Source organism: Scardinius erythrophthalmus (genome assembly GCF_964197995.2).
Source record: "Scardinius erythrophthalmus genome assembly, chromosome: 5".
In the NCBI taxonomy this organism is placed as follows: domain Eukaryota; kingdom Metazoa; phylum Chordata; class Actinopteri; order Cypriniformes; family Leuciscidae; genus Scardinius; species Scardinius erythrophthalmus.
Window position 1 is genome coordinate 13,894,154 of NC_138225.1, and position 26,071 is coordinate 13,920,224.

Consider the following 26,071-nt stretch of genomic DNA (forward strand, 5'->3'; position numbering starts at 1 on the left):
TAACCTTTAGCCGCTCCTCCATCAAGGGTAGTGAGGGGGAGGAGCGACTCAGGCGGTTTCTGGCAGAGAAAGGTGCCATCCATGCCTTCGTCAACTCCTCACGCACTTCAGGAAAGAATCCGGCTCGGGCAACGTTGGTCTCCCAGAGGGAGGCAGCGCAGCCGAGTCGTCATCTCCAGAGCCCAACTCCCCTTCCAATGCTGCGACAGACATCCTGTCCTCTGGAGGAGCACCGAAAGAGACGGCTGTGGTCCACTACAGAGGGACCAGCACGCTCATCGGAGGCCTCCACCGGCTGCGGCGTGATAGAGGAGGGAGGGATCCATGGGGCTTTGCCGGGCGGATTACCCCTCACCGCAATCCTCAGGTCACCCATTCCAGACGGCACTCGAGGCTTCCTCTGAGAAGGTAACCCAGAAGCAACACTGGAGCGGGGTCTGGGGATGGGGACTGCACCTTTGTGAACGAAGGCGAGTCTCGACCTCAACGCCGAGATGGTCATATTCCCGCAATGGGAACATAAATCATCCACAAAAGCTGCCTCAGCGTGCTGTAAGCCCAGACACGTGATGCAGCTTTCATGACCGTCAGAGGTGGACAGAGCCTTACCGCACCCAGAAACGCACAGATGTAATGGCATCTTGAAAAAGACGCCCTCACACCTGTGTTGCTCTTTTAGAAAATGGGACCTGTCATCAGTGCCGGAGCACACAGGGAATGACCGCGGCAACACAGTTTCAGTGAACTGAAACAGTGAACCACTCACTTTTTCGCCCTCAACCAACCGACAACACAAACAAACAATAACTTTGTTGCTGTTAGAACAGCAGTTGAGAGCTCAAAGCTCGTGACCACCGCTGCACCGCGCTGTAGAAGCCACCAGCATTGGGAGAGTCTTTTCCAGACACTCAATACACTCTTCAGACACCATCGAACGGCTCAGAAGCAAAAAGCAACTAGTGCGTGCATCCACTTCCATATTTATACCCGATCCGCGGGGCGGAGTGTGTGATGCAAATCACGCACGCCAAATTTCATTTGCTCGCGCTCGCATGCTCAAAGACGGTTGGCTCCCTAGCATGATCCCATTCAGTCGACGTCGACTACGTCTGACGTTCTCGACTGAAAGGGAACTAAACATTTATTGGGGGGAAATTGCTTTTACACAAATTACGACTATTCCACAGTTGCATTGTCATTTCCACACATGACACGGCTAACAATCTTGCACATAACATTTTATCAAAAATTTGTGTATTTGGTTACAAATGAGACAACTGTGCAGGTGAAAAGCATAACTGAGATGAAATATAAGATGTGAACAATAAAATATTTTTATTGCGTATCATTTCGAATTAAGATGTAATTTTGTTATACCAAAACTGAGGAAATATATGTATTTAGGATACATAACAATCTAGCCAGAAAAGCCATTTTATTCTAAAAAGAATTAATATTTAATTTTTTTCATTTCCACCACAAAATGAATGGTGATTTGAAATTTGTGACAGGTTTAGGGGCAAAAACATAAATATGCTACAATTCTCCTGTGATACAATATATCCACTGTTGCACATTTTAGCAGGCAAAGTAAATAAACTAATAATTTTGAAAAAAAAAAAAGACATTTCTAAAAGTCTAAAGGGCCAAAAGCATCCATAGTTGAAGAAAACACCCATGTGCATGAGTGTGTGCATGTGATAATCACTCACCACTCTCCAGGTTGAGGATGTGGTGCTGGTTCAGTGTCCATCCACCCAGGTTGGATGGCATCAACTCAAAGCCCTGCAGCTGAGCAACTCTCTTCTCCCAGAGCACAACGTCCAGACACGATTCATACTCGTATCCAACAGAGACTGTCATTAATTCACACAAACACACACACACACACACACACACACACACACACACACACACACACACACACACACACACACACACACACGTAAGTGCCAGACTTAGTCCATTAAATATCACCAATCGATCACCATCATCAGAAGAAAAAAATTTACCTACTCACACACTTTCATTGGTAATTCTTCATTTTAAAGTGAAACTTCAGAATTTTAATGCATAAATTACCCAGTATAACCAATAATTAATACCATTTTACAAGATTAATTAGACTAATATGTGTTAATATATAAAATCTAAATGATAAAATTATTTATCATTTAGAGAGTATTAACGGAATAACATTTACATATACCTTACTCTACATAAATGTATCATAATATAGAATTAAAATGTTTAAAGAGCTGAACCCATCCTCAGAGTTAAACAAGTGGAACATGTTATATTTGGTTCAGTTACAGTTGTGTTGCCATGGTGTTACATTGAACTTAATTAGACGGGCTCTTCAAAGTAGCAACGCTTGAGCTGTAGACAAAATAAACACAGTTGAGAGGATAAATAATAATTATTAACCAATAATTATATTTGCCCGTTTGCAGGGCAGAGATCCTGAGTCATGAGGATTTTTATATCTTTCTACCTTTTAATAATATGTTACTGGCAAAACGTTACAAGCACTACACAAATTCAAAGATATATTAATGTAGCATCCTGTAATTTGTGTTTAAATAATCTCTATTGGTGATAGAAAAAAACCCCCAGCTGTTTACACATTTGTTTATTATGACCATGAAATGTTTTCGCATAATTCTTTCTAATTACTACTTGAAAACAGAAGTTAATTTCCTCCATAATAGCCAGTAATTACTAATTTTTAGCCATTATTCAGTAGGTGCATTAGTGTGGCGTAAAACTGAACACTCTTGTCAATGAGCAAAAGATGATGAATTCAGATCCTTTGCAGTGTCTGATTGCTGTCATTGTGATGCATCTCAAAATAATGGACAGGGAGAGAGCGAGAAAGAAGGGCTATGATCATACAACAGCAGGATACAGTCCTGCTCAATATGGTCCTGTTCATACACTATTTAGTTATGAAAGACAGTGACAACTGTATTCAAGTAAGTTCCTTACATTTTCAAGGGGCCACAACACAATTTTGAGAGCAAGTTCGATTGATACAGTAAGTGCTGTTTGAATGGATCCGCACTCAACAACTAGTTGTCTGTCACATCATTGATATAGCCAGGACATAAGTATGTGTGCTTTGTTGGTTATTTTCTTGCTGTCAATCACTACTATTAGCTATCTGTCAATCTCAGCTTATGAAAAATGGCAGAAAAAAGGGGTATTGTGAGATAAAAGACAGTTGTCAGTCAGTTCTGTTTGGAGTCCTAGATTCAGTTGTTCATAAACAGTTCAATTATGAAAGAGACTAATCAGTTACGCCTCTTGCATCTTATTAAGTACATACAATCAAGTTTCTTAATCTTTACACAACTCTATTTAGACATTTTATTTCATGTGTGATCATTTTATCTTACAATAGCATTCAAAAGTTTAGGGTCAGTAAGATTTTAATGTTTTTTAAGACTTTTATGCTCATCAACAGTAATATTGTGAAATATTATTATGATTTAAAATAACTTTTCTATTTTAATATATTTTAAAATGTAATCATGTGATTGCAAAGTTGCATTTTCAGCATCATTACTTCAGGCTTCAGTGTCACATAAAATAATTATAATATGCTGATTTGGTGCTCAAAATATATTTCTTATTATTATCAATGTTGAAAACAGTTGTGCTGCTTAATATTTTGGAGTAAAACTATAAAAAAAAAATATTCAGGATTCTTTGATAAATAGAAAGTTCAAAAGAACACCATTTATTTGAAATAGAAATCTTTTGTAAAATTTGTCTTTACTGTCCATTTTGATCAAATTAATGCATCCTTGCTGAAAAAGTATTAATTTAAAAACTGACTTTTTGACCTGAACATATGAATGGTAGTGTAAAACGGAATGAAAGCTTATCTTTAAAACAACAACAACAACAGAAAGTTAGCTCTCACAGACACAGAGACCCTCACCGTGTGCCTGCACCAGCCCCGTGACCTGCTGTCCATAGATGTCGGTTTTATTCCAAGAGAAAACATATATGAGGTTTGGAGCGGCAGGAAATGATTTCAGAAGCTGCCGACCCTGGACGGCCACAGACAGATGGACTTTGGCCAAGCCCGGCGGGAAGGTGGAGTGGGTCAGAACCACCCTCAGGAGAGACCGATAGCCTGGAGTTCTGGACGAGAGGTAGCTTAACTTCAGAACTGTAGCGGGGATAACCACCTCCTCTTGGACCGCCTACAAAGAGAGAGAGACAGAAGGAGACGTGCCGACGCAAAGAACAAGGATTTATTAGGCAGAGCGACAGTGAGAGAAATTAATTGTATTTCTATTTACTGTGTGCACTTTCCATACAGAACAAAAACCGTGCCAATGACCGTAATGCTGCCAAATAAATGTCCCATAAACACAGGTTGCAGTTCTTACAGCCTACAGACACACACAAGCTCTGTTCCAAAACTGAGTGAGCTGTCTCGCTGTCTACTGCCTACACAGGCTACTGCCCTCCAAAACAGCATCTTAACCAATATGAAATCTCATAAGGGACTGATTTGAAACACTCCACATAAGCAGAAGGGCTGAAAGAACATGACAAAAATCCCTTGATTTCCCTTGATATTGCAATCACGATTATTAATAATAAGAGAATAAAAATACTTGTTTTGTGTGGCAGACTGAATGTTATGTTATTTCTGAGGGCTACATATCAATTTAGCTGAGAAATGTGTTCCTGAATTACTTTTTTGCTGTTTTATTCATCAGTCAACTTCAGAGAATGTGTTTACTTCCAATGTTGAGTAAATTATATACTCAAAGTGAGTAATGCATCAATATTAGAACGTTCTCATTACATTATAATCAACAAAGGTGTCAAGTTTACACAGTTTCACGCAACTGAGATTTGGACTCTTGCAAATGCTTACTTTATAATTTAAAAAATGTCTACACTGCAGAAATCTCTTTTTTTACACTGTGTATATGCCTTGTTGATTATAATGGGAACATTCTTCTTTTTCTAGCACCACTAGGTTGCAGTGAATATCAGGTATTACACCCTCTATACTGCAAGCGAGCAGTTCCCTTTCGTTGTCACTCCGAGTTACGTTGGATGACGACGAATGGGGTTTCGCTTAGAAATCCTATCATCTTCGAGTATATAAAACGAGCCAATGGCAATGAAATGCCATGGGTCTGCGGAATTTGCATAGCGTAACTCCGCCCCACCCTGGGGGTATATATAAGGAAGTGCGCTGGCAACATGCAGATATGTTTTCGCTATGTTTTCGCAGTACTTCACTCCACAAGCCTTCTGAGTGTCATCTCAAATCTCTTCGAGACGAGCGGCTCTTCAGTGTGTTGGTGTGACGGCGTTTCCAGCGAGATCGCATTCCTGCTGCTGATTTGTGCAGTAATCTGCCGACAGTGAGTGTGTTTCTCCCTGGGCGCTTCAGCACTCTGCTGAGCTTTTCCACTCTCTAAAAGAGCTGCACGCGGCACGTCTTTTTCAAGACGGTTCGCCCGTGTATTTTCTATTTCCTGGATGTGTGTGCGTGTTCATCTGCCTAACGGTTGCGAGCGCTGTTTTGCGTGTTGGGCTTAATCACGCTCGGCAGCGCTCGTTGATGAGTCATGTTTTCATTGCGGGAACATGACCACCGCGATGTTTATAGATCGAGACTCAATGATCTCCATGTGAGTAGAGTCCCCTCTGCCACACCCCAATTTATCTCTTCCTCGAGAAGGGATACTTTGGCTGGTGGCCAGGGTGATCTGAGGGTTCGGTGTGGCACAACAACCGACGAGTCAATTCCTCGGGCCACACCCCCCTCCACATCACGAGCCGTGGAGCTTCTGTATGTGCCTGGTTTCTTTCGGGGACCCAGTGTTTCATTCGGGGCTCTGGCGGTTGGTGTCATGCACTCACAGCATCACAAGACGGGCTTGATTCCTCTGGAAATGAAGTTTCGACTGCGTTGCCTCCCACGGGAGTGCCATCGTTGCCGGGACCGATCCAGAGCTGTCAGCCATGCTTTCCCGGGCAGCTGAAAGCATCGGCTGGAGTGGCCCCGCCCTCCCCCCGAGCGATGTAAGAGCTTCTCCCGGACGTGCATCAGGCCGCCTGCGCTCCGCGAGAGTCCACGTGACTTTCGCGGCCCGCGGGTGTCCTCCGCCTTCGCTGCTTTCGATCGCACGGCGATCATGGGCTGTATGTTCCCTGTCACTATTGTGGCACGGTCATGCAGTGCTGTGTGTCGCCTGCGCCTTCGATGCAGTGCTGTCCCGGGAGTTCTGTCCGAACCGGCCACAGTGGAACGCTAGTCCTTCCCTGGCCAACGCCCCTATGCTGGGACGCTATGCTTCCCATGCCGGCCTGGTTGTTCCGCCACGCACACTGCTGACCTCGCTCAGGCGACATCAGTACCTGCGTGATCCTGGGTCAGGTGATGTCCACTAGTGTGGTCCAGACATGGGCTTAGCCAGGTTGATGTGGGGGTGTCTGAGAATTCATATTCTAAGCTCCCCCATGTCCCGGGCTGGGCTCTTTGGCGGTGTGGCTTCGACCACCTGAAGTAGACTCGGGTCCTGCACCGATGGTCATCCATCCGTGCGGTCTCCTTAGTCTGCTTCCCGCCAAGGCCCCCTCCGTGCGGCTGCTCCCCTCGGGTCTTCACCGGCCCTGAGCAGGAGCAAGTCGCAGGAGGGCGGCGCTGCCCGTCTCCGCCCCTTAGACTGCCACGCCAGCCTAAGCAGCACTCTTGAGACGGGCAGCCTGGTCGGTGGTGTGATTGAGGATTGCGCCCAACAGTCTTCGATCACTCTATAAGCAGGCTGAGGACCTTCTGCACCGACGGTCATCTGTCCGTGCGGGCTCCTTAGCCTGCTTCCCGCCGACACCGCCCCTCTGCAATTCCTCCCCTCGAGCCTTCACTGGCTCAGAGCACGAGGAGCTCGCAGGAGGGTAGCACCGCCTGTCTCCGCCCTGTGCCCCGCTAACGCCAGGCCAAGCGGCGCTCCAGAGACGGGCTGCTCAGAGATGGCGTTGAGTTCTTCCCTGGAGACGGTAGCAGGGCCGCTCCTTCCCCCGGTGGAGGGCCGGGGGAGAATCCTTGGTTTTTAACCCGCTGCTCGTCCCACGACGAGCAGCACCCTAAGTTAAAGAACTCACTTCCCCATCTCTGAGCAAACAGAGCGTGCGGATGACAGTGCACGTCGCTCACGAGCCTCGCCACTCTCGTCCCCCTCTGTCGCCAGTTCCCTGCCAGAGCACGCCCCAGTGGGACGCTAGTCCTCCCCTGGCCTCCTCTGGCAGGACGCGGCTAATGACCGTGCCCCCGCACCGGGCCGCTATGCCACCCACGCCTGGGCCGGTCATTCCGCCTCGCTGCACCACCGAGGGTACGTCTGTGGTCCGTATGACCCCGCTGGTACAGTTCCTGGAAGCCTGGTTAGAGCTTCCCAGGCTGTCCCGCTGGGTCGCGAGGACCATCAGGCTCGGCTACGCGATTCAGTTCGCGCGGTCTCCTCCCCGCTTCAGGGGAGTCCGCTTCACTATGGTCGGTGGCAATGCCCCGGTTATGAGAGCGGAGGTCGCTACCTTACTGGCGAAGGGTGCGATCGAGACTGTCCCTCCAGCCGAAATGAGGTCCGGCTTTTACAGCCCTTACTTCATTGTACCGAAGAAATCCGGTGGGTTACGGCCAATCCTCGACTTGTGCGTCTTGAACCGCTCCCTTCACAGGATGCCGTTCAAGATGCTCACGGCCAAGCGCATTTTCGAGTGCATACGGCCGCAGGATTGGTTTGCAGCGATCGACCTGAAGGACGCCTACTTTCATGTCTCCATTCTTCCTCGACACAGACCGTTTCTACGGTTTGCTTTCGAGGGGCAGGCATACCAGTACGCGGTTCTCCCTTTCGGGCTAGCCCTGTCTCCTTGCGTCTTTACGAAGGTCGTCGAGGCAGCCCTTGTTCCCCTTCGGGAACACGAGGTTCGCATCCTGAACTATCTCGACGACTGGCTGATCCTAGCTCACTCTCGAGACCAGGTTTGCGAACACAGGGACCTTGTGCTCCGGCACCTAGCTCGTCTGGGCCTTCGGGTCAACTGGGAGAAGAGCAAACTCTGCCCCGTGCAGAGGATCTCTTTTCTCGGTATGGAGATCGACTCGGTCGCCATGTGCGCGCAGCTTACGAGCGAGCGTGCGCAATCACTGCTGACTTGCCTTCGTCAGTTCGAGGGCAAGAGTGTGGTCCCACTGAAACTATTTCAGAGGCTCCTGGGGCATATGGCATCCGCAGCGGCTGTCACGCCACTCGGGTTGCTTCATATGAGACCACTTCAGCTTTGGCTTCGCGATCGAGTCCCGAGGTGGGCATGGCACCACGGCACGCTCCGAGTTCCAGTAACTCCGACCTGCCGTCAGACCTTCACCCCGTGGTCGAACCTCAGTTTTCTTCGGGCCGGAGTGCCCTTGGAACGAGTGTCCAGGCATGTTGTTGTGACAACAGATGCCTCCACCACGGGCTGGGGCGCCATGTGCAATGGACATGCGGCCGCGGGCTCCTGGACAGGACCCCAGCGCCTTTGGCATGTCAATTGCCTCGAGTTGTTGGCTGTACGTCTTGCCCTGCACCGCTTCCAGGCGTTGCTCAGGGGTCAACACGTACTGGTCCGATCAGACAATACCGCGACTGTAGCGTACATCAACCGTCAGGGTGGTCTGCGCTCCCGCCGTATGTCACAACTCGCCCGCCACCTCCTCATATGGAGTCAGAAGCATCTGAGGTCGCTTCGTGCCATTTATATCCCGGGAGACCTGAACCAGGCGGCCGACCAGCTGTCTCGGCTTCGGCCTCTCGCTGGAGATTGGTGACTCCATCCCCAGACGGTTCAGCTGATTTGGGATCAGTTCGGGGACGCACAGGTAGACCTGTTTGCCTCCCACGACTCGTCCCACTGCGACCTGTATTATTTCCTGACCGAGGGCACGCTCGGCACGGATGCACTGGCGCACAGCTGGCCGCGGGGCCTCCGCAAGTATGCGTTTCCCCCAGTGAGCCTTCTTGCGCAGACCTTGCGCAAGATCAGGGAGGACGAGGAGCAGGTAATTTTGGTTGCCCCGTATTGGCCCAACCGCACCTGGTTCTCAGAACTAGTACTCCTCGCGACAGCACCTCCCTGGCCTATTCCCCTGAGGAAGGACCTGCTTTCTCAGGGACGAGGGCACCCTATGGCACCCTCGTCCCGATCTGTGGAACCTCCACGTGTGTCTCCTGGACGGGATGAGGCAGGTATGAGTACCCTACCACCAGCGGTGGTGGCTACCATCACTTCCGCTAGAGCATTGTCCACGAGACATGCCTATGCGTCGAAGTGGAACCTCTTCGTCGACTGGTGTTCTTCTAAAATCTAGAACCCACGATATGCCGATCAGTGTCGTGCTTCCTTCCTAAAAGAAGGGTTGGAGCGAAGGCTGTCTCCCTCCACCCTGAAAGTGTATGTTGCCGCCATTGCCGCACATCACGACGCAGTTGATGGTAAGTCCTTAGGAAAGCACGACCTGATCGTCAGGTTCCTGAGGGGAGCCAGGAGACTGAATCCTCCTCGGCCTCCCCTCGTACCCTCTTGGGACCTCTCAGTGGTTTTAACTGCCCTGCAGAGTGCTCCCTTTGAGCCTCTGCAATCAGTGGAGCTTAAGTTCCTGTCAATGAAGACAGCGCTCCTGGTTGCATTGGCCTCCATCAAGAGGGTAGGGGACCTGCAGGCATTTTCGGTTGACGAAGCGTGCCTGGAATTCGGACCGGCTAACTCTCACGTGATCCTGAGACCCCGGCCTGGATATATGCCCAAGGTTCCCACCACACCCTTTCGCAGGTGGTGAACCTGCAAGCACTGCCTTTGGAGGAGGCAGACCCAGCCTTGGCACTGCTCTGTCCAGTACGCGCACTCCGTGCTTACGTAGACAGAACGCAGTGTTTCAGGACCTCAGACCAGCTCTTTGTCTGTCATGGTGGGAAGCTGAAGGGAAAGGCTCTCTCCAAGCAAAGGCTGTCTCACTGGATAGTGGACGCCATTGCTTTGGCATACCAGCAGCAAGGCCGACCGTGCCCCCTTGGTGTGACGGCCCACTCCACCCGGAGTGTGGCATCCTCTTGGGCTCTAGCGCATGGCGCCTCGCTAACAGACATCTGCAGAGCTGCAGGCTGGGCGACACCTAACACATTCGCGAGATTCTATAAATCTCCGAGTGGAGCCAGTTTCTTCTCATGTACTCGCTTCAACTAGCCGGTAAGAGATTCTGCTCAGGTGTCTTCGCTTGTTCGCCATTCCTCTCCACGGATGGGATACGTGCGATATATTTCCTCAGGTGAGCCTGATAAGCCCTGAGTCTCCTCCAGCACTGACGACGTCAACGCCAGAGTTATGCCACCGGCAGCTTTCGCGCTTGGCTGGGTGCCTCCATGTGCATGGTTCCCCCTCTGGGTGACCCCCACATGTGTATTCCACTGTAAGCCTCTTTTGAGCATGTGTCTTTCCCTTGGCAAGCCACCTTGCCACCCCTGGGGTTGAAATATTCCACCTGCGGCTGGACACCCCAGTGTTATTCCGTATGCAGCCCTTCGGGGTCATATGTGTATTCCAAGTCCCCCCCTTCAGGTTGGGCATGATTGCATATTTCCACTGGATATGCTTCCCAGTGTACCTTGGTATTCCTGTGTTAAGTAGGACTCCTTCGTCCATGCTAGTCTCACGACAGGGAGCTCAGACTTACGCAGGGCACTGGAAGACAGTCGAGAGGTGGCGTGATTACACTGGGAACCCCATTCGTCGTCATCCGACGTAACTCGGAGTGACAACGAAAGGGAACGTCTCGGTTACGGATGTAACCCTCGTTCCCTGAGTAGGGAACGGAGACGTTACGTCTCCCTGCCACTTCCGCTGTACCGCTGGAACGCCTGAGTTCAGTCTCGGCTCCTCAGCGAAGACATATCTGCATGTTGCCAGCGCACTTCCTTATATACCCCCAGGGTGGGGCGGAGTTACGCTATGCAAATTCCGCAGACCCATGGCATTTCATTGCCATTGGCTCGTTTTATATACTCGAAGATGATAGGATTTCTAAGCGAAACCCCATTCGTCGTCATCCGACGTAACGTCTCCGTTCCCTACTCAGGGAACGAGGGTTACATCCGTAACCGAGACGTTTCATGTGTCATATAAATAGGCATACAAGAGACCTGAGCGACATTCAAGTTGATTCCAGGATAGTCTGATGTTAACATTATTAATTTTTAACTAATAAAATGACATAATATAATGCATTCAGTGTTTTGTCAGAGCAAGCTTGTCTTATACCTGTAGCTCAGGTACGACAGTTCCTCTGTCCTCACAGTCAGCGGCGAATCGTGGGAGGGGGGCGGAGAGAACAACGGCGTGTGGACTGATCAGGTTTTTCAGGTCACAGACAGGTGGTTTAGATTCAGCTCTTTCCATAAAAACTCGGTCCAGGACCATGAACTGGTTCCAAGGAAGCCAGACAGAACGAATCTGGGACAAGAATGGAGCTCGCTGGAACAATAGAGTAACAGAGATTCCGCCCACTGCCAGAAGATCAAAGCTAGCGGGAAAAACAAAAATACAAACATACATAAAAAAAGGTTTAAATATATTCCATACAGTAAATATGCAAGATAGTGTGTGTATGTATCCAGGACGTATACTGTATGCTATATATATATATATATATATATATATATATATATATATATATATATATATATATATATATATATATATATATATACTGTATATATAAAATTCATATTTTGAATGTTGGGGTTATTAAAATTGTTAATGATGTTAATGAAAATCTCTTATGCTGTTCATGCTGTATTTATGTGAATAAAAATACAGTAAAAAGCGTAATATTGTGAAATATTACAAAATAAAATAGCTGTTTGCTATTTTGGTATATTTTTGAATGTAAAAGCTGATTTATTTCCAATGTTGACAATATGGCTGTGCGCTTGTTTCTCTAGCACATAAGGTCTATTATGTATTATATGTCTTTCTTTACAAAGGGTATAAGAGTGTGTTTTACCTGCCGTCCTGTCGGCTGAGTGTGTATCCATATTCAGGGTTATGCTGAAACGTGACATTCACGCCAACGAGAGGAGTTCCATCAGAGGCCAAAACCTGTCCTCGAATTACACACACTCGACTGCACAGAGAGAGAGAGAGAGAGAGAGAGAGAGAGAGAGAGAGAGAGAGAGAGAGAGAGAGAGAGAGAGAGAGAGAGCAGTCATTGCAAGAGAAACCAAAGGATCTGTCAGAAGAGATCGAAACTGAGAGAAGAGCACTCTCTTTTCAGTAATCAGAGAAAAATACAATAGATGCTTCAATCGATTCTAAACTTCCTCAAACTAGATGATGACAGCAAAAATCATTTTTGGGAGATTATTTTTGGGGTGAGTCACACTGCTCATATGTGAAGTATGTAAGATTTTTTAAGTTAAAATATATAAATAAGTAAGAAATAAGTAAAATTAAATACATAACACATAATGGCAATCAATACGTACAATACAACATACATTAAAATAAATAGAAAGTAAGTGAAATTAGATACATAGAAGACACAATGGCAATTCATAATATTTTATCTCTGTTTAACACTTTGATTGCAGTAAGAACAAACGAGTTTTTCAGTCGATTAGACCTGCACATCAAGACCCTATACCTCCTTCCTGATGGTAATAATTTAAAGTTGGCATTCAGGATATGAGTATCGTCTCCAACAATTTTCTTGGCATGGTTTAAAATTGAAGAATCAAACAACTCTTGTGGTGATCGTCTCACCTCACCCCCTATAATTTTAAATAGTATTATAATTTTTTAATTAGTATAATATAATACTTAAATAGTATGATAATTCTATAATTTTAAACTAAGTTTTTATTGACTAATACTTGACTAAACAAAAAACAGGACAGGTTGACTAAATATGATAAACTAAAAAGGACATTTAACACAGGACTAAGACAAACAAAAAAACAAAAAATAGCCGACAAAATTAACATTAATGTGAAGACAGATTTTTGACTTGTAAACAAATGTTGAACAATATATTTCTGTATGTGTGAAAGAGGATACAAATTTTATATGAAAAATGCATCTCTCATTTAGCATTACTTTCAAGTTATGATCGTACTACCAAAATTACTTTGAAGAATGAACAGTCCATGACCTCTTTCTCCCAAGTGACTCCAGATACTCCGACCTTGTTTTTCCCCCCGCTTTTCCAGCCAAAACATTGCCAACATTAGCACGCAACGGCATGCTTGGGTTTGAGCGGTCTCATTTCAATTTCGCATGTGAATGAGGATGTCAGAGCGGATGCAGGCTGGTGGCTTAAACGGACAGTCAAAGCTGTCAGTCGTGACCAAAGTCTGAGCTAAGATGTTTATAGCACACTGAAAAAAAAATTACAGTTGATGTCACACATCCTGCCTTTGCTTTTACCCAAAACCACAGTGGGATCGCACAACAATCATAAAAAAAACGGATAGGAAAATGATGTCCATGTAAATACGGTCACAATCATACCATCAAATCTTTGAGTATCTGGGAGAGGTCATGATCAAGTTCTGTTTTACCTGTGATAAGATTATGTGTGCTTGTGTGTTGGCTAAGTGTATTTAAGCTAATATTTGGCAGTGTGTGTTTATCACCTGCTGTCAAATGGCAGGTCTCCTGGCAGTATGTGTGTGCTGTCCCGTCCAATGAGAAATCGCACACGGTCGAAGAACTGACGTGAAGGGCGTGTCTCGAAAGGGGCATGGCTCTGCTGAATGATGTCACGTGGGTCAGGCGAGCCTTGGCACAGCGGGGCACTCACACACATCTGCTGACTACAACAGTCTGGGTCGACACAGTCCACGAGACCATCTGAAACACACATACACACTTTACATGCGGAGACATGTAGCCTTGATGCAGCTTGCCCTTGCTCTGCGTGTGTCTGCGTGCGCGTGATCTCATTTGTCAGCTCCATTAAAGGGGATCTGTGTTTTTAACCTCCCACAGGAGAAAGTCTCAGAGAGAATAACCCAGAAACCTCTCTCTCTTTCTCACACAAACACACACACTGTATAGATACATTAAAGAGGACATATTATAGACTGTTGTTTTTATATAAAGCTAATGGTTAACGACTACAGGCTCAAACTAACGCAACCACTAAAAACTTTTTTGGTTATTATAAATAATTTTTTCCCAATGAGAATATCTCTCAATTTTTTGTCTTTTTAAAATGTTTTGTCAGATTTAGATTTCTACGGACAATTTTGTTTTTTACCCAAAAAACACACTGTAAAAAAAAACACGGTCTCTGTAGACAGCCCAGGCTCCACAAACGGCAACAAAAACAAACTGGGCCAGCCTGCACCGCGAAACTAACAAACAGTGTTCCAGCCAATGACCGACAAGAATGAGATGGGGTTGGGTGGTTAGTGCGTGTGCACATGAAGGGGGGTGTGGGGAGTGGAGGAGAGAGAAGCATGAAGAGGGATGTTAGCCAGAGGAGAGATGTCCTAGACAACGACAAACGTTAGAATTATATTCTCTTGAATTTTGATATGGCCGACACACGACCAAAGAGACGACTTTCCGATGAACAAATAGCAAAGAAGAGGGAAAAGCCTTCTAAAGGTGGCGAGATTTTCGGAGGAGGGAGGGGACGGGATGAGGAGGAGGGAGGGTCGAGCTAGCCTCTGTTTTGTTTGACAATACTTCGAACGTCAACAAGAAGTGACATCACCCAACATCGCTTAGAGCACCTTTAAACCCCTTTACACACAATCTGAGAAATAAAAGAAACAGCATTTATCTGAAATAAAAATATTTTGTTTCCTTATATATGTGTAAAAATGTCATCAATTTTTGATCAATATAATGTATACTTGTTGAATCAAAGTATTCCTTTTTTTTTCTTTTCAACAGTAGTGTAACTAATCACGCTTAGAACAATATCTTTGTGAGAATGTATCTGTTAACCTAAAGCATAATTCATCCTCTCTATATGTAATCCACAAAGCTCATGTCCTATAGGGGTCTTTACCGCTGTCATTATCTTTACTGTCATTGCACTCGGTTTCCATGACGACGTTACAGCCCGGGCCACTCCATCCCGACTGGCACACACAATGCCAACCGCTCTGCTCCAGTGTACAGCGTCCATTACCGTTACACAACCCAGGACATGCATCTAAGAGAGAGACAGAACACCTATAACAATGATATTCTTTCTTCAAAGATTGTTCATATAAAATACATCACAAAGTCATCTATTCATTTCTTCATTCAGTCATCACACATACTCTCATACTAAGGTGAGTCATACTCACCTTTATCAAACAGATCCAGGTAATGTGCTGCTGAAATAGTTACAGAATGAAAGACGGAGAGAACAAAGAGGAGAAATTACATTTGAGACATTCTTCAGAGAAGCTCTGTGTGTGCGTATATGTGCTTTTTTTTTTAAGTGTCCCTGTCGTTTGCTGCCTTAAGCGTATATTTGTCCCCTGAGTTTCACAGACTGTACTCATCATGAGCACCACAATTAAAGGAACTGTGGGTTGGAGGAGGAAAAAAGAATGAAAGAGAGAGAGAGAGAGAGAGAGAGAGAGAGAGAGAGAGAGAGAGAGAGAGAGAGAGAGAGAGAGAGATAGAGAGACAGGTAGAAAGGTAGAAAGAGAGAGACTGTTTAGTTTATACATCATCTACAAGGCAAAAACACGGCTCCATGTTGGTTCAGCATCAGTTGATTTACATGTTTTATAAAAAATGAATGACGCTTGTCAAATAATCTGTTAAAATGCCAAATAATCATGAAGATATGATATTTACAAAATTTCTGGAGCATGATTCCAAAAGATTGCCAGTCAGAATGAAGATTGTTTTTATGCTAACGTGTTAATCAGATATGACACCCAGCTGTCAAAGGGTTGGCGAAATGTCAGGGAAATATCAAGGCTGAAAATAGAAGTTAAAAAAGGGTGTTAAGGCCCAAGAACGGCAAAAAAAGGGGGGGGAAAGCACTGTGAAACTATTTTACACACTAAAATTATTTTCACATAGTGCAAAGCAACTGATTTCACATACAAACCTTACCACTTCTAATTCTTGTATACTGATTATACATGCAGTTTCTATGACCTCATTTTATTTGAGAGCCTACATGGGACATTTTATTATTTTTTTATTATTATTTTTTATATACTATTATTTTATTAAAAAATATATAAATACATTATATATATAAACGTATTTATTATGTATTGCAGGATTATTAAAGTGAATAGCAAAAAATCTACAAACGTTAAACATATATAAATATATATATATATATAAAACAAGGGATCAGAAAGAGGTTTGAAAGTTTTAGAAAGAAATCTTATGCTCAACAAAGCTGCATTTATGATCAAAGTACAGTTAAAATCTAATCGTAGCAGTTACTTTATTTAACACAAACAAAATGACAAACACGCAGGAGAATGGGATAAATGCAAGAATTACACAGCCAACATAACATAGACAAGAAAAGACAAAAAAGACAAATTCGCTTTCACAAATTTGCATATTTTTGTAGTTTACACATAAAGGTTCTTAACGTTCTCCCCCAAAGCGCTGTGGTCATGTAATGGCCATTTGGCCAAAGCGCAAAAACATTTTTCCATTTTTAGTTGAAAACAGTGTTATGTAAACAGCCCCTTCGTAAAGGGAGAAAACAAGGAACAGATGGGGTTAATCAATTAAAAAATGAGTAACCATGGAAACAAATGAAAACATACCTCAAAACTTTAACAATAAATGAACAGAGACAAAGGACACAAGAACTAACCCAGGTAAAACAAAAACCACCTGTGACAAATTTTGTGAAATATTGTGACAAATTTCAAATAACTGTTTTATATTATATTTTAAAATGTACAGTATAGAAAGTTAAATATCTTTACTGTCACTTTTTATCAGTTTATTGCATCCTTGCTGTATATAAGTATTCATTTCTTATAAAAAAAGAAAAAAAGGATCTTACTGATTCCAAACTTTTGAACAGTATTATACAGTATATAATATTATCTAATAGTGTGATATAATATAATACAAACAGTCTTTTAGACATACCAATAGTGCAGTGCTCTCCCTCCCAACCAGGCTGACAGACACACTGTCCATCCCTGCACTCTCCATGCTCTTCACAGGTTGGATGGCATGCCTGTTTGTCACAAGCGACCCCTTCCCACCCCTCCTCACACTGGCAACGTCCAGCAACACACACACTATGGGTGCTGCAGGGAACGGGGCAAACCTCTGAAATGAGTCACAAAGCGACAGAGAGAAAATACATTTGTTACCATTTATTATCATCGACTACATTTTTGTTCACGCTGCATCTTCTTCAACACAGGGGTCACCTATTGGATGCGTGAATTACCATGTTTACCATCTCTTGCCGCTTCACTTCAAAGCTGTTTCTCTTTTGTTTCGTGTCTTTTTGTCTTTCCTCCATTTCATCCTAAACACACAGTATATGGACATTCTTGAATTCAATCCTAATGATTTTCTGTGTTGTTGGAGGTTCATGCTGGTACACAGCTCAGCTGACTGCTGCACTGTACCATGACTGGAAAGCTGAGAGCTCTCTTCCTGCTGTGCTTGTGTCTTGTGTGGTCATGTGTTCACACTTTGCACTTGACGTCCCAGTGTTTTGATCAGTGGCATGGCTGCTGCCGGTCGTCACGGTTTGTTTCATCGCTCCAGTAGGGACTGCTTGTTTGGACATTTTTTCCACTCATTCTGTTTGGACTGTCCGGTGCATTTCAAACAAGCTGAGCACGCCTTGAACACTGGCTGAAAGTACTATATACACTAAACGTATTATTCTTTATTATTGTTGTGTTATGTCAGCATGGCAGTGCTCATAAGCTATAGACAGGTGAGTTTTTATCAGGGTTGGAGCTAAACTGTGTAGAGTAAACAGGTTTCATCATCTGATGTGAGTGTAAACATTTTTTTTTTTAATATTTTGTATAACTTTTTTAATTAGTAAAAACAATTATTCAGTGCACCTTCAGTAGTGAAGAACGAGCGTAAAGAGAGGAGAAATTCACACACATCCTCTCCTCTTCTTCTACAGTCTGGTTTATAACACCAGCCTAAACTGTCCAATAGTTACTGTGGTCCTGAATTCAAGACCACAGTTTTATGACAAAAACAATTTTCCTGAAACAGTAATATATATCTGCTCTCTGGCCCTCAGACAGAATAGCTTTGTCTTGACGTGTACTTACAGGATTCGTGACGGGTCAAACGGAGATGACAGTTTTTCATATCTTAAAAGTCACTTAAAATCAGCTGCCAAATCCCTCCTCTGTAACTGCAGCACTGAGTGTTCAGTTTGGACAGCCTCTCCTCTGTCTTTCTCACTTATATCACCCTCTACCATTCAAAACAAATTATCCTTGCTGTTCTATAAAGCACATCGGACGAGAGTTCTTGCTCTCAATCACGCGCAAGATATAAATGTCTGGCAATGACAGGAAGGGCATTAAACCGGAATGTTTATTAATACACACATTATCAATTTTACTGCTCTGCCGTGAAAACGGGCAGTTTCATGCTGTAATATTCATGCATTTTGATAAATATTGCATTTTGATAATATAATATTTAATAAATGCTTTCATTTTCTAGCCAGTGGCCAAAAGGCACTGAGTTACAAAATCCTGCCGATCTTCCAGAAAAGCAATCTCTCTGCAATAAAACAGTGTTCTTATTTAAATATCATGATTGTTAACCAGGAAATGATGAAACTGGTGGCATGTCCATGAATAGGGTACAAAATATGACCTGAAACTCTTATAACAGAAAGTTCCTCACTATTAACAAATGGTACAGTGACAGGAGGCGTTTAACCTTCAAAACATATTGATAGACAGCCTCAGGAGAGGTCAGACTAAATATTACAAAATATTTTTTTTTTCTATAAATGTTATGAGGTTTCCAATTTGTGCAACCTTGTAATGATCATTTTTGATGTTTAATACATCCAACTTAAATACAAAAGTACAAATAAACATATAAATAAATAAAAATGCCAGAATGAGTAGCAGCTTGGAAAAATAAGGTTGCAGATTTAGCCAAAATTATGTTATCACTCAGTTATGGCTAGATAGTTTAGGATTAAATGTTAGTTTGTAGTTATTAAAAAAGTTATATGTACCATAAATTAAAGGAAAATATTTATTTTAACATTTTTTTTAACATTGACTGAGAAAGTGAGGACATTATTTAGTTGTCCTCTTGTCCCACCTGTAGAAAGAGATACATTTTGACAAATTATGTCACAATTCTGACATTGTATGATTTCAGTTATAGGGTACTATTGCAAAAAAACAAACCTTGGAGGTGAGATGGGCAGAATTCTTCACATTATATGCGTTTACAACTGGTTACTCTTCATGCTAGGTTCATTTTATATAAGATAATACTCTACTTCACCTTAAATATCCAATAGTTCTCACTACCGAAAAATATGGAATTTGGGCCGCTAAAGCTTTTAAAATAGTAATGGGATACCAAAGTGTACCATATTCGTGGACAGTGCCTGGTATATACAGTATCATGCATTTAACTGCAATCCTTTCCCTCCATCTGTAAAACACAACGAAATTCTACAGTCCAGCAGGTTATTTTACGAGATGCAAAATCAATCAGACAATAAGAATGACTGTTTTCTCTCTATTAAAGAAAGTACATTCCCCTTTTACAATATATATCACATTACAATTAAGAGCCGATCCATACTCCTGCACATAGTGCCCTGCTTTACTCTGTTAGACAAGAGCGGAACTGAGAGTTCAATAGTAACTGAATCAAACTAAAATCAAAAACTTCTGAGTGAGAGACGCGTGACCAAATGATGAAAAAGCACTTTCAAGGCTGGAAATACAAATGATAAGATGGAGAAAGCCTTTGTACACATTTATATGAGTGCATTGATTGTAACTCACCCATGGTGCAGTCGTCGCCACTCCAGCCCGGCTCACACACACACACCCCTGTCTGGGCTTGGTACGTTCCATGACCTGAACATTGCTCTTTACAGGCAGGAAGTGCCGTCTCACAGCTCTCACCTCCCCAGCCTGCGGAACACACACACTCACCGCGCACACACACACCCCGACCTGAGCACAAGGGATCCACGCAATCGACTGTAGACACACAACCAAACACACAGAAATAGGAGATTTAGTACCCATGGACATTTAATTACAGGTGCATGTAGGATGTATGTGCGAATAAAGTTTTTCTTCACACAATTCGGGTTGAAATTGAGGTGCAAATTACCTCTGAGACATCTAATCCCATCCAGATAGGAAAGCATGTGATTGCAGTATATTACTGTTTTCACAACACATCTCCTCATATATTTTGACCTGTGTCAAACACCATAATTACAGCTGAAATTCATGTGCTGTCTAGTGCATTTTCATTATAGATTTGGAAAATTAATTGTAGGTAAAACAAGATTTGAGTTTAGCATACCAGTTGTACTGGTAAGTGAGAGAGCTAAACTGATAAATGTTGTAATTATTATGGCCAATAATAGTAAAAATTCCATCATATTTTGTTCCATATTTATATTCCAAATAAATAAAAAATACAACACTAAAAATCAATCATTTTAAATGCTACAGTGTATTTAGGGATCACAACATTATTATGTACAGTATGAACATTTTTTTTGTTTTAAGCTTAACATTAAAATTTTAATTATTAATGCTTTTTACTTGAGCGTAAGATAATGACCAAGATAATATAAATTTAAAAATTTTGTGTGCGTTTCTCATTTGTGCTGTAAGTTGCGTCCGCAAAATGAATAAATGTAAATGTAGTAGAAAGATTCAATCTTTTCCTTAATAATATACATTATAATTATATCATATAATCTCTATTCGGTCTGAATCAGAATATGAAATTATGGGCATCCATCCTCTGTTAATAATTATAACTCAAACGTCGTTAAGAAAATGAATTATGTCTGAATAGTGTTTAAAACAGAGTCAGAGACAGAAAAACATAAAAACTCCACAGTTAAAGAGAGTGCAAAACAAAAAAGAACAAGATACAAATACATAGAAATTCCAATTACAACAGCAACAATATGTTCACTTCCGTGTGTGTGTGTAGATGCGGAAGGTGTCTGATGGAAAAGCTAATTTGGTGGATGGATCTACATGGGATTAAATTGAGTCTCTCTCTTTAGCTCTCTCTGTCTCTCACTCTATCACTGAAATGGCAGCAATGAATTTTCAGCTTAATGGTTATGGGAGAAAGTGTGTTTAAAATCCAATTACAGGACATTCATCATAAACAAGCCGCGAAGACAGACTTGTAGCTCTATACGCACACATGCAATCACACTGAGCATGATGGTCATGAAGCAGATGAGGCTTATTTGTGCTTCAAACTTAATCTTTCTTTCTAAAAATGAATCTAGTCCATCAAAAGCTGAAAATGTTTTAATGAAAGATTTGAGTGTGTGTGTGTGTGAGCTGTACCTTGCTCACAGTTATCGCCCTTGAATGCAGGAGCACAAACACAGATTCCGTTGACACATTCTCCATTGTTGGAACAGGTGGGATCGATACACTGGCCTTCCTCCACCTCACACTCCGCCCCCTTCCATCCAGTGTGACACACACACACACCTTTCTCATAATCGCCATTACCACTACACAGCACTGGGCAAGAGTCTGAAATATACACAAAAGCATAAATAATTAAATGAATCAGATCTTTGTAACATTGTGTAACTGTCAGATTGTAATATTGTTTGAAAATAAAGCTTATTTAGTTTGTTTATAACTGCAATGATGTTTGATGGCATTATTGTACAGATAAAATGTATATCATGTTAATTAAAAATGTATTTTTTTTTGCATAATTATATCGTGTATCATTGGGTGATCATGATTATATTATGTATTATTGTGTGATGATGTGTTATTGTGTTGAGTTATACCTTTTGAACAATCTGGCCCCAGGAAGCCAGTAAAACAGTGACAATGTCCGGCGACACACTCGCCGTTACCGTTACAGTTAGTGGAGCAACCATCTATGGTTTCTGAACACACAAACAGTATAAAATTCACTATACAATTAAATGATTCTGAAGTTTTGTATCAATTTACCTATTTTGTATCTTAAGCAAGCATTTTTACATCCAAAAACACAATCATGATGCAATAATAATTTAGCGTATATTAAAAAGAAAATGATTAAAGAAAATAAGGAAATAGACAAAAACAATAGTTGCATTTCCAGTGTGATCTCTCACCAATGGGTGTGCTGTACACTACCACCTGTTCCATCTTGCGACCATCATTATAGAAAGCCAGGTACCAGGTGCCTACATCAAGATATTCCACAAAACCTGTCTCCTGCAGCGCAGACATCAGCAGACTCCGTGGAGGAGCGTTCGGAGTTTTGACATTCCGGGAATCCTGCTTTATCAGCTGTCTCCCATCCAGCAACTTCACAAAGTCAAACTGGAGAAAAAGGACATTTAGTTAGTTATATCATATGTGTATCTGATCTAAATTGTGCTAAAAGAACATAGCACAGATCTAAAGTTGAATTCATGCCCTTGGCACTGACCATCCATAACGTGGAGATATAACTTGGTGCTCTGAGTCTCAGCAGCCCCCTGTAATCTACCCTATGTCTTCTAGATGCTGACAGCCTTGGCATACTCCCCGAAAAAAAAAAAACAAGCTCCTATTTATAAGTCCAATACTTGCCAAAACATGCATCCCACAGAACTGTAAAAAATATATCAAGTATATCCACCCAACACTGACAACAACTCAGCCTACATTACATTCATCTAGAAAAACGGTAACACTTTACAATAAGGTTTCATTAGTTAGCATTTGTTAACTACTTCAGTTAACATGAAATAAGAATTAACAATATTTCTAAAGCATTTATTAATCTTAGTTACTGCTAATTTCAACATTTACTAATACGTTATTAAAATCAAAGGTTGTATTTGTTAACATTAGTCAATGCACTGTGAATTAACATGAACAGCTGGATTTGTATTAACTAACATTAACAAAGATGAATAAATACTGTAACAAATATATTGCTCATTGTTAGTTCATGTTAGTTAATGCATTAAATAATGTTAACAAATGATACCTTATTGTAAAGTGTTACCAGAGAAACTGAGTGTGTCTGACAAACTCTCTGAATGCCTTGATGCCTGGGAATCTAGTTTCAGATGCATTAATATGAACCCATGATGCCAAACATATTCATTATCTGCACCTGTAGGAAGTCTCGCATGGCATGGTATCTACCTTCCTGTTCATTTAATGAAAAAAAATATGAACAAATAAAAAAAAAAATATCAGTAGTGCAAAACAAAATAAAAATAAACTAAGGAAGTATCAATTAATAAATGTAAAGTAAAATACTGTACAATGTAAAATTAACTAAAACAACAGGGTGAACAAATAAAATTAAATACAGTGCAAAATAAAGTAAAAAGAAATGCCGTAACAGTGCAAAGTAAACTTATAAAGCAATTAACTTAATTAAATTTAAACAAAAGGAATGAATTGAACCATGTAAAATTAAGAATTAAGAAATAAAACGAAACATCAATAGGGCAAAAAAAATAAAAAATTGTATAGACAAATAAAATAAGATACAATAAACCAAGAAAGCAACAGTCAATGAATGTAAGCAAAAAGTGATAGATGTAAAAATTTGGAAAAAATTAGGTAAAACAACAGTGTGGAAAAGTTCTCTAAAAAATAAAACAAAAATATCTGTAGTGCAAAATAAAGCAGGTAAAGTAAACTGAAATATAGTAGAAAGAAAGTAGCAATCAGCTTTATAAAAGTTAAACAAAAGGAACATATGATATAAAAAAAGTAAACAAGTAATGTTAAGAAAGAAAATGAAACATCAGTAGTGCAATGTAATAGTGCAACATTTTTATCAAATACAAAAAAAAAAAAAACTAAGAGTGTAACAAATAATAAACAAAGATAGCAGTAAATAAGTAATATTCATTAAATAAGTAATTAAGAAAGTTAAAGGAACGATTTCTGGGAAGCGCTGTTGAAAGTGGATCTGACCGAGCACCAAAACACATGAAGCCAATCAGCAGTAGGGGGCGTATACACTCATGATGGAGGAGGAGAGAGACTGAGCAAGAGGGAGATTTAAAGATAGACTGTAGAAAGAGAGATGACTGACACTGTGGCTGAAATCGAATACTTCCCTACTATATAGTATGGGAAAAACAGTATGCCAACATTTTGCCAGCACGAGGCACATATGTTATTATTCACCTATCATTTCCCTCTGATTTTAAGGACAACTTATGAGTAGGGTTAGGTTTAGGGGTAGGGATATGGTTAGGATTAAATTTTCGGACAGGAATGTTGTTCCAGGATCAACAAAATATGTTGACCAGGAACCTGTCTAACTCTGCAAAATCAGAACGTGTGGGCACGATGTGCCGGTAGCATTTCCAGGGATATTAATCATGATTTTCTTCCACACTCTCATTTGCTCCCCATTGAATTTTTGGGGTATAAACTAGGACTGATCTGTTCCCATGCTTCAACATCCATAAAACATCAGAGAAACACGCCTGCATTCTGAGCAAACACGGCCAGACACGCCGACATGTACCCAGTCCAGATCAAGTCGCTGCAAATACAGCTCACCATCTGTGCTCGTTTGACTCAGCCTGCGATCCGTGTATCTGTGTTCAGCGTCTGTCTCATCACCCTGCATTACAGTGTCACTTCCATCCTGTAAGTTGTATGAATCTATCTCCAAGGAAACTGGAAAAGATACGTGGCGTGTGTGTCTGTCTGTCTTTATTTGGGGGGGGGGGGGGTTGCCAGTGTTTAGACAGAGCTGTTACAAACATCAGAAACATCAATGAGCGGCGTTCTCCGAGGCACTACAGAACCCTCTGGCTATAATGAGTCCCTCTCCTCCTCCGGAGTCACTCTGGAAGCAGTGGAGGCACTGAAGCCCTATCGACTGTAATGACTCTCACGCTGACAGGCAGGAGCCAGCAGGGCAGCAGTCGCACCAGAGCCCCACTGCTTTTAATGACAGCCAGAGAAACTGAACGATCGTGGGAGCTGCAATGGAGTTGACAGTCTCAGTGCAGTAGCGATCTGTCAGGCCTCAGTGAACACACACACACGCAAACTCGCACTCGCGCACACCGAAGTAGACTTGTGGAAGCTGTGGCAGTGTAAACATCTCTATTCTGACACACACACACAAAAGAAGCCTTTTCATTAAGCAGGAACAATTAACCAGCCTTCTTGCTTTGCCTCCGCCTACATATGCAAGCCCGTATGCAAATGAAGTACAAACGAGAAGCCTTAAATTGAATTACACCGGGCTCTAATTTCTTGAGCAAAGTGAACAGTTAATCTCGGATGATATCCTGAATAATGAGATGTAATTAGCATGTTGGGGTCGTCTGAAGCACCTCGTTAGATACGCTCCTGATCCTCCTTGTTATCTGCCAGTCATAACAATATGCACTTAGACAACGTTTACCAACATGAGTTATCATGACAAAACCTGGGCACAGATACAAAAATTTGATAACACACTCCCTTTCACACACACACACACACACACACACACACACACACACACACACACACACACACACACACACACACACACACACACACACACACACACACACACACACACACACACACACACACACACACACACACACATCGTCTTACACAAACACACACAAAACTTATAAATAATAAATATTTTATAATTATTTATAAAAGAAATTGTCAATTTAAATGTTAATTTAGGATGATTATACAGGTGATATAAAACTAATGCAATTCAAAAGCAACTGCTGTGAAAAAGTATTTGCCCCTGTATGAATTTAAGTGTTTGTGCACATTTTTATATTATAGCACCAAAGAATAGATCAGAACACAGGTCTCAA

At 42.2% G+C, this 26,071-nt stretch overlaps 1 protein-coding gene across 1 annotated transcript in view; it reads right to left on the reverse strand.

Moving 5' to 3' along the window:
* Positions 1 to 26,071, reverse strand: part of tenm1 (teneurin transmembrane protein 1) — a 176,975-nt gene that overhangs the window by 48,307 nt on the left and 102,597 nt on the right. The window contains exons 8-19 of the mRNA XM_081367090.1: positions 22,382 to 22,592; positions 22,067 to 22,168; positions 21,603 to 21,797; positions 20,052 to 20,252; positions 17,164 to 17,349; positions 15,384 to 15,413; positions 15,098 to 15,244; positions 13,710 to 13,926; positions 12,080 to 12,199; positions 11,335 to 11,596; positions 3,947 to 4,214; positions 1,713 to 1,856 (exon numbers count right to left, since the gene is read on the reverse strand). Of these exons, the coding sequence (XP_081223216.1) occupies positions 1,713 to 1,856; positions 3,947 to 4,214; positions 11,335 to 11,596; positions 12,080 to 12,199; positions 13,710 to 13,926; positions 15,098 to 15,244; positions 15,384 to 15,413; positions 17,164 to 17,349; positions 20,052 to 20,252; positions 21,603 to 21,797; positions 22,067 to 22,168; positions 22,382 to 22,592 (2,083 nt within the window). The remainder of the gene's footprint in view (positions 1 to 1,712; positions 1,857 to 3,946; positions 4,215 to 11,334; positions 11,597 to 12,079; positions 12,200 to 13,709; positions 13,927 to 15,097; positions 15,245 to 15,383; positions 15,414 to 17,163; positions 17,350 to 20,051; positions 20,253 to 21,602; positions 21,798 to 22,066; positions 22,169 to 22,381; positions 22,593 to 26,071) is intronic.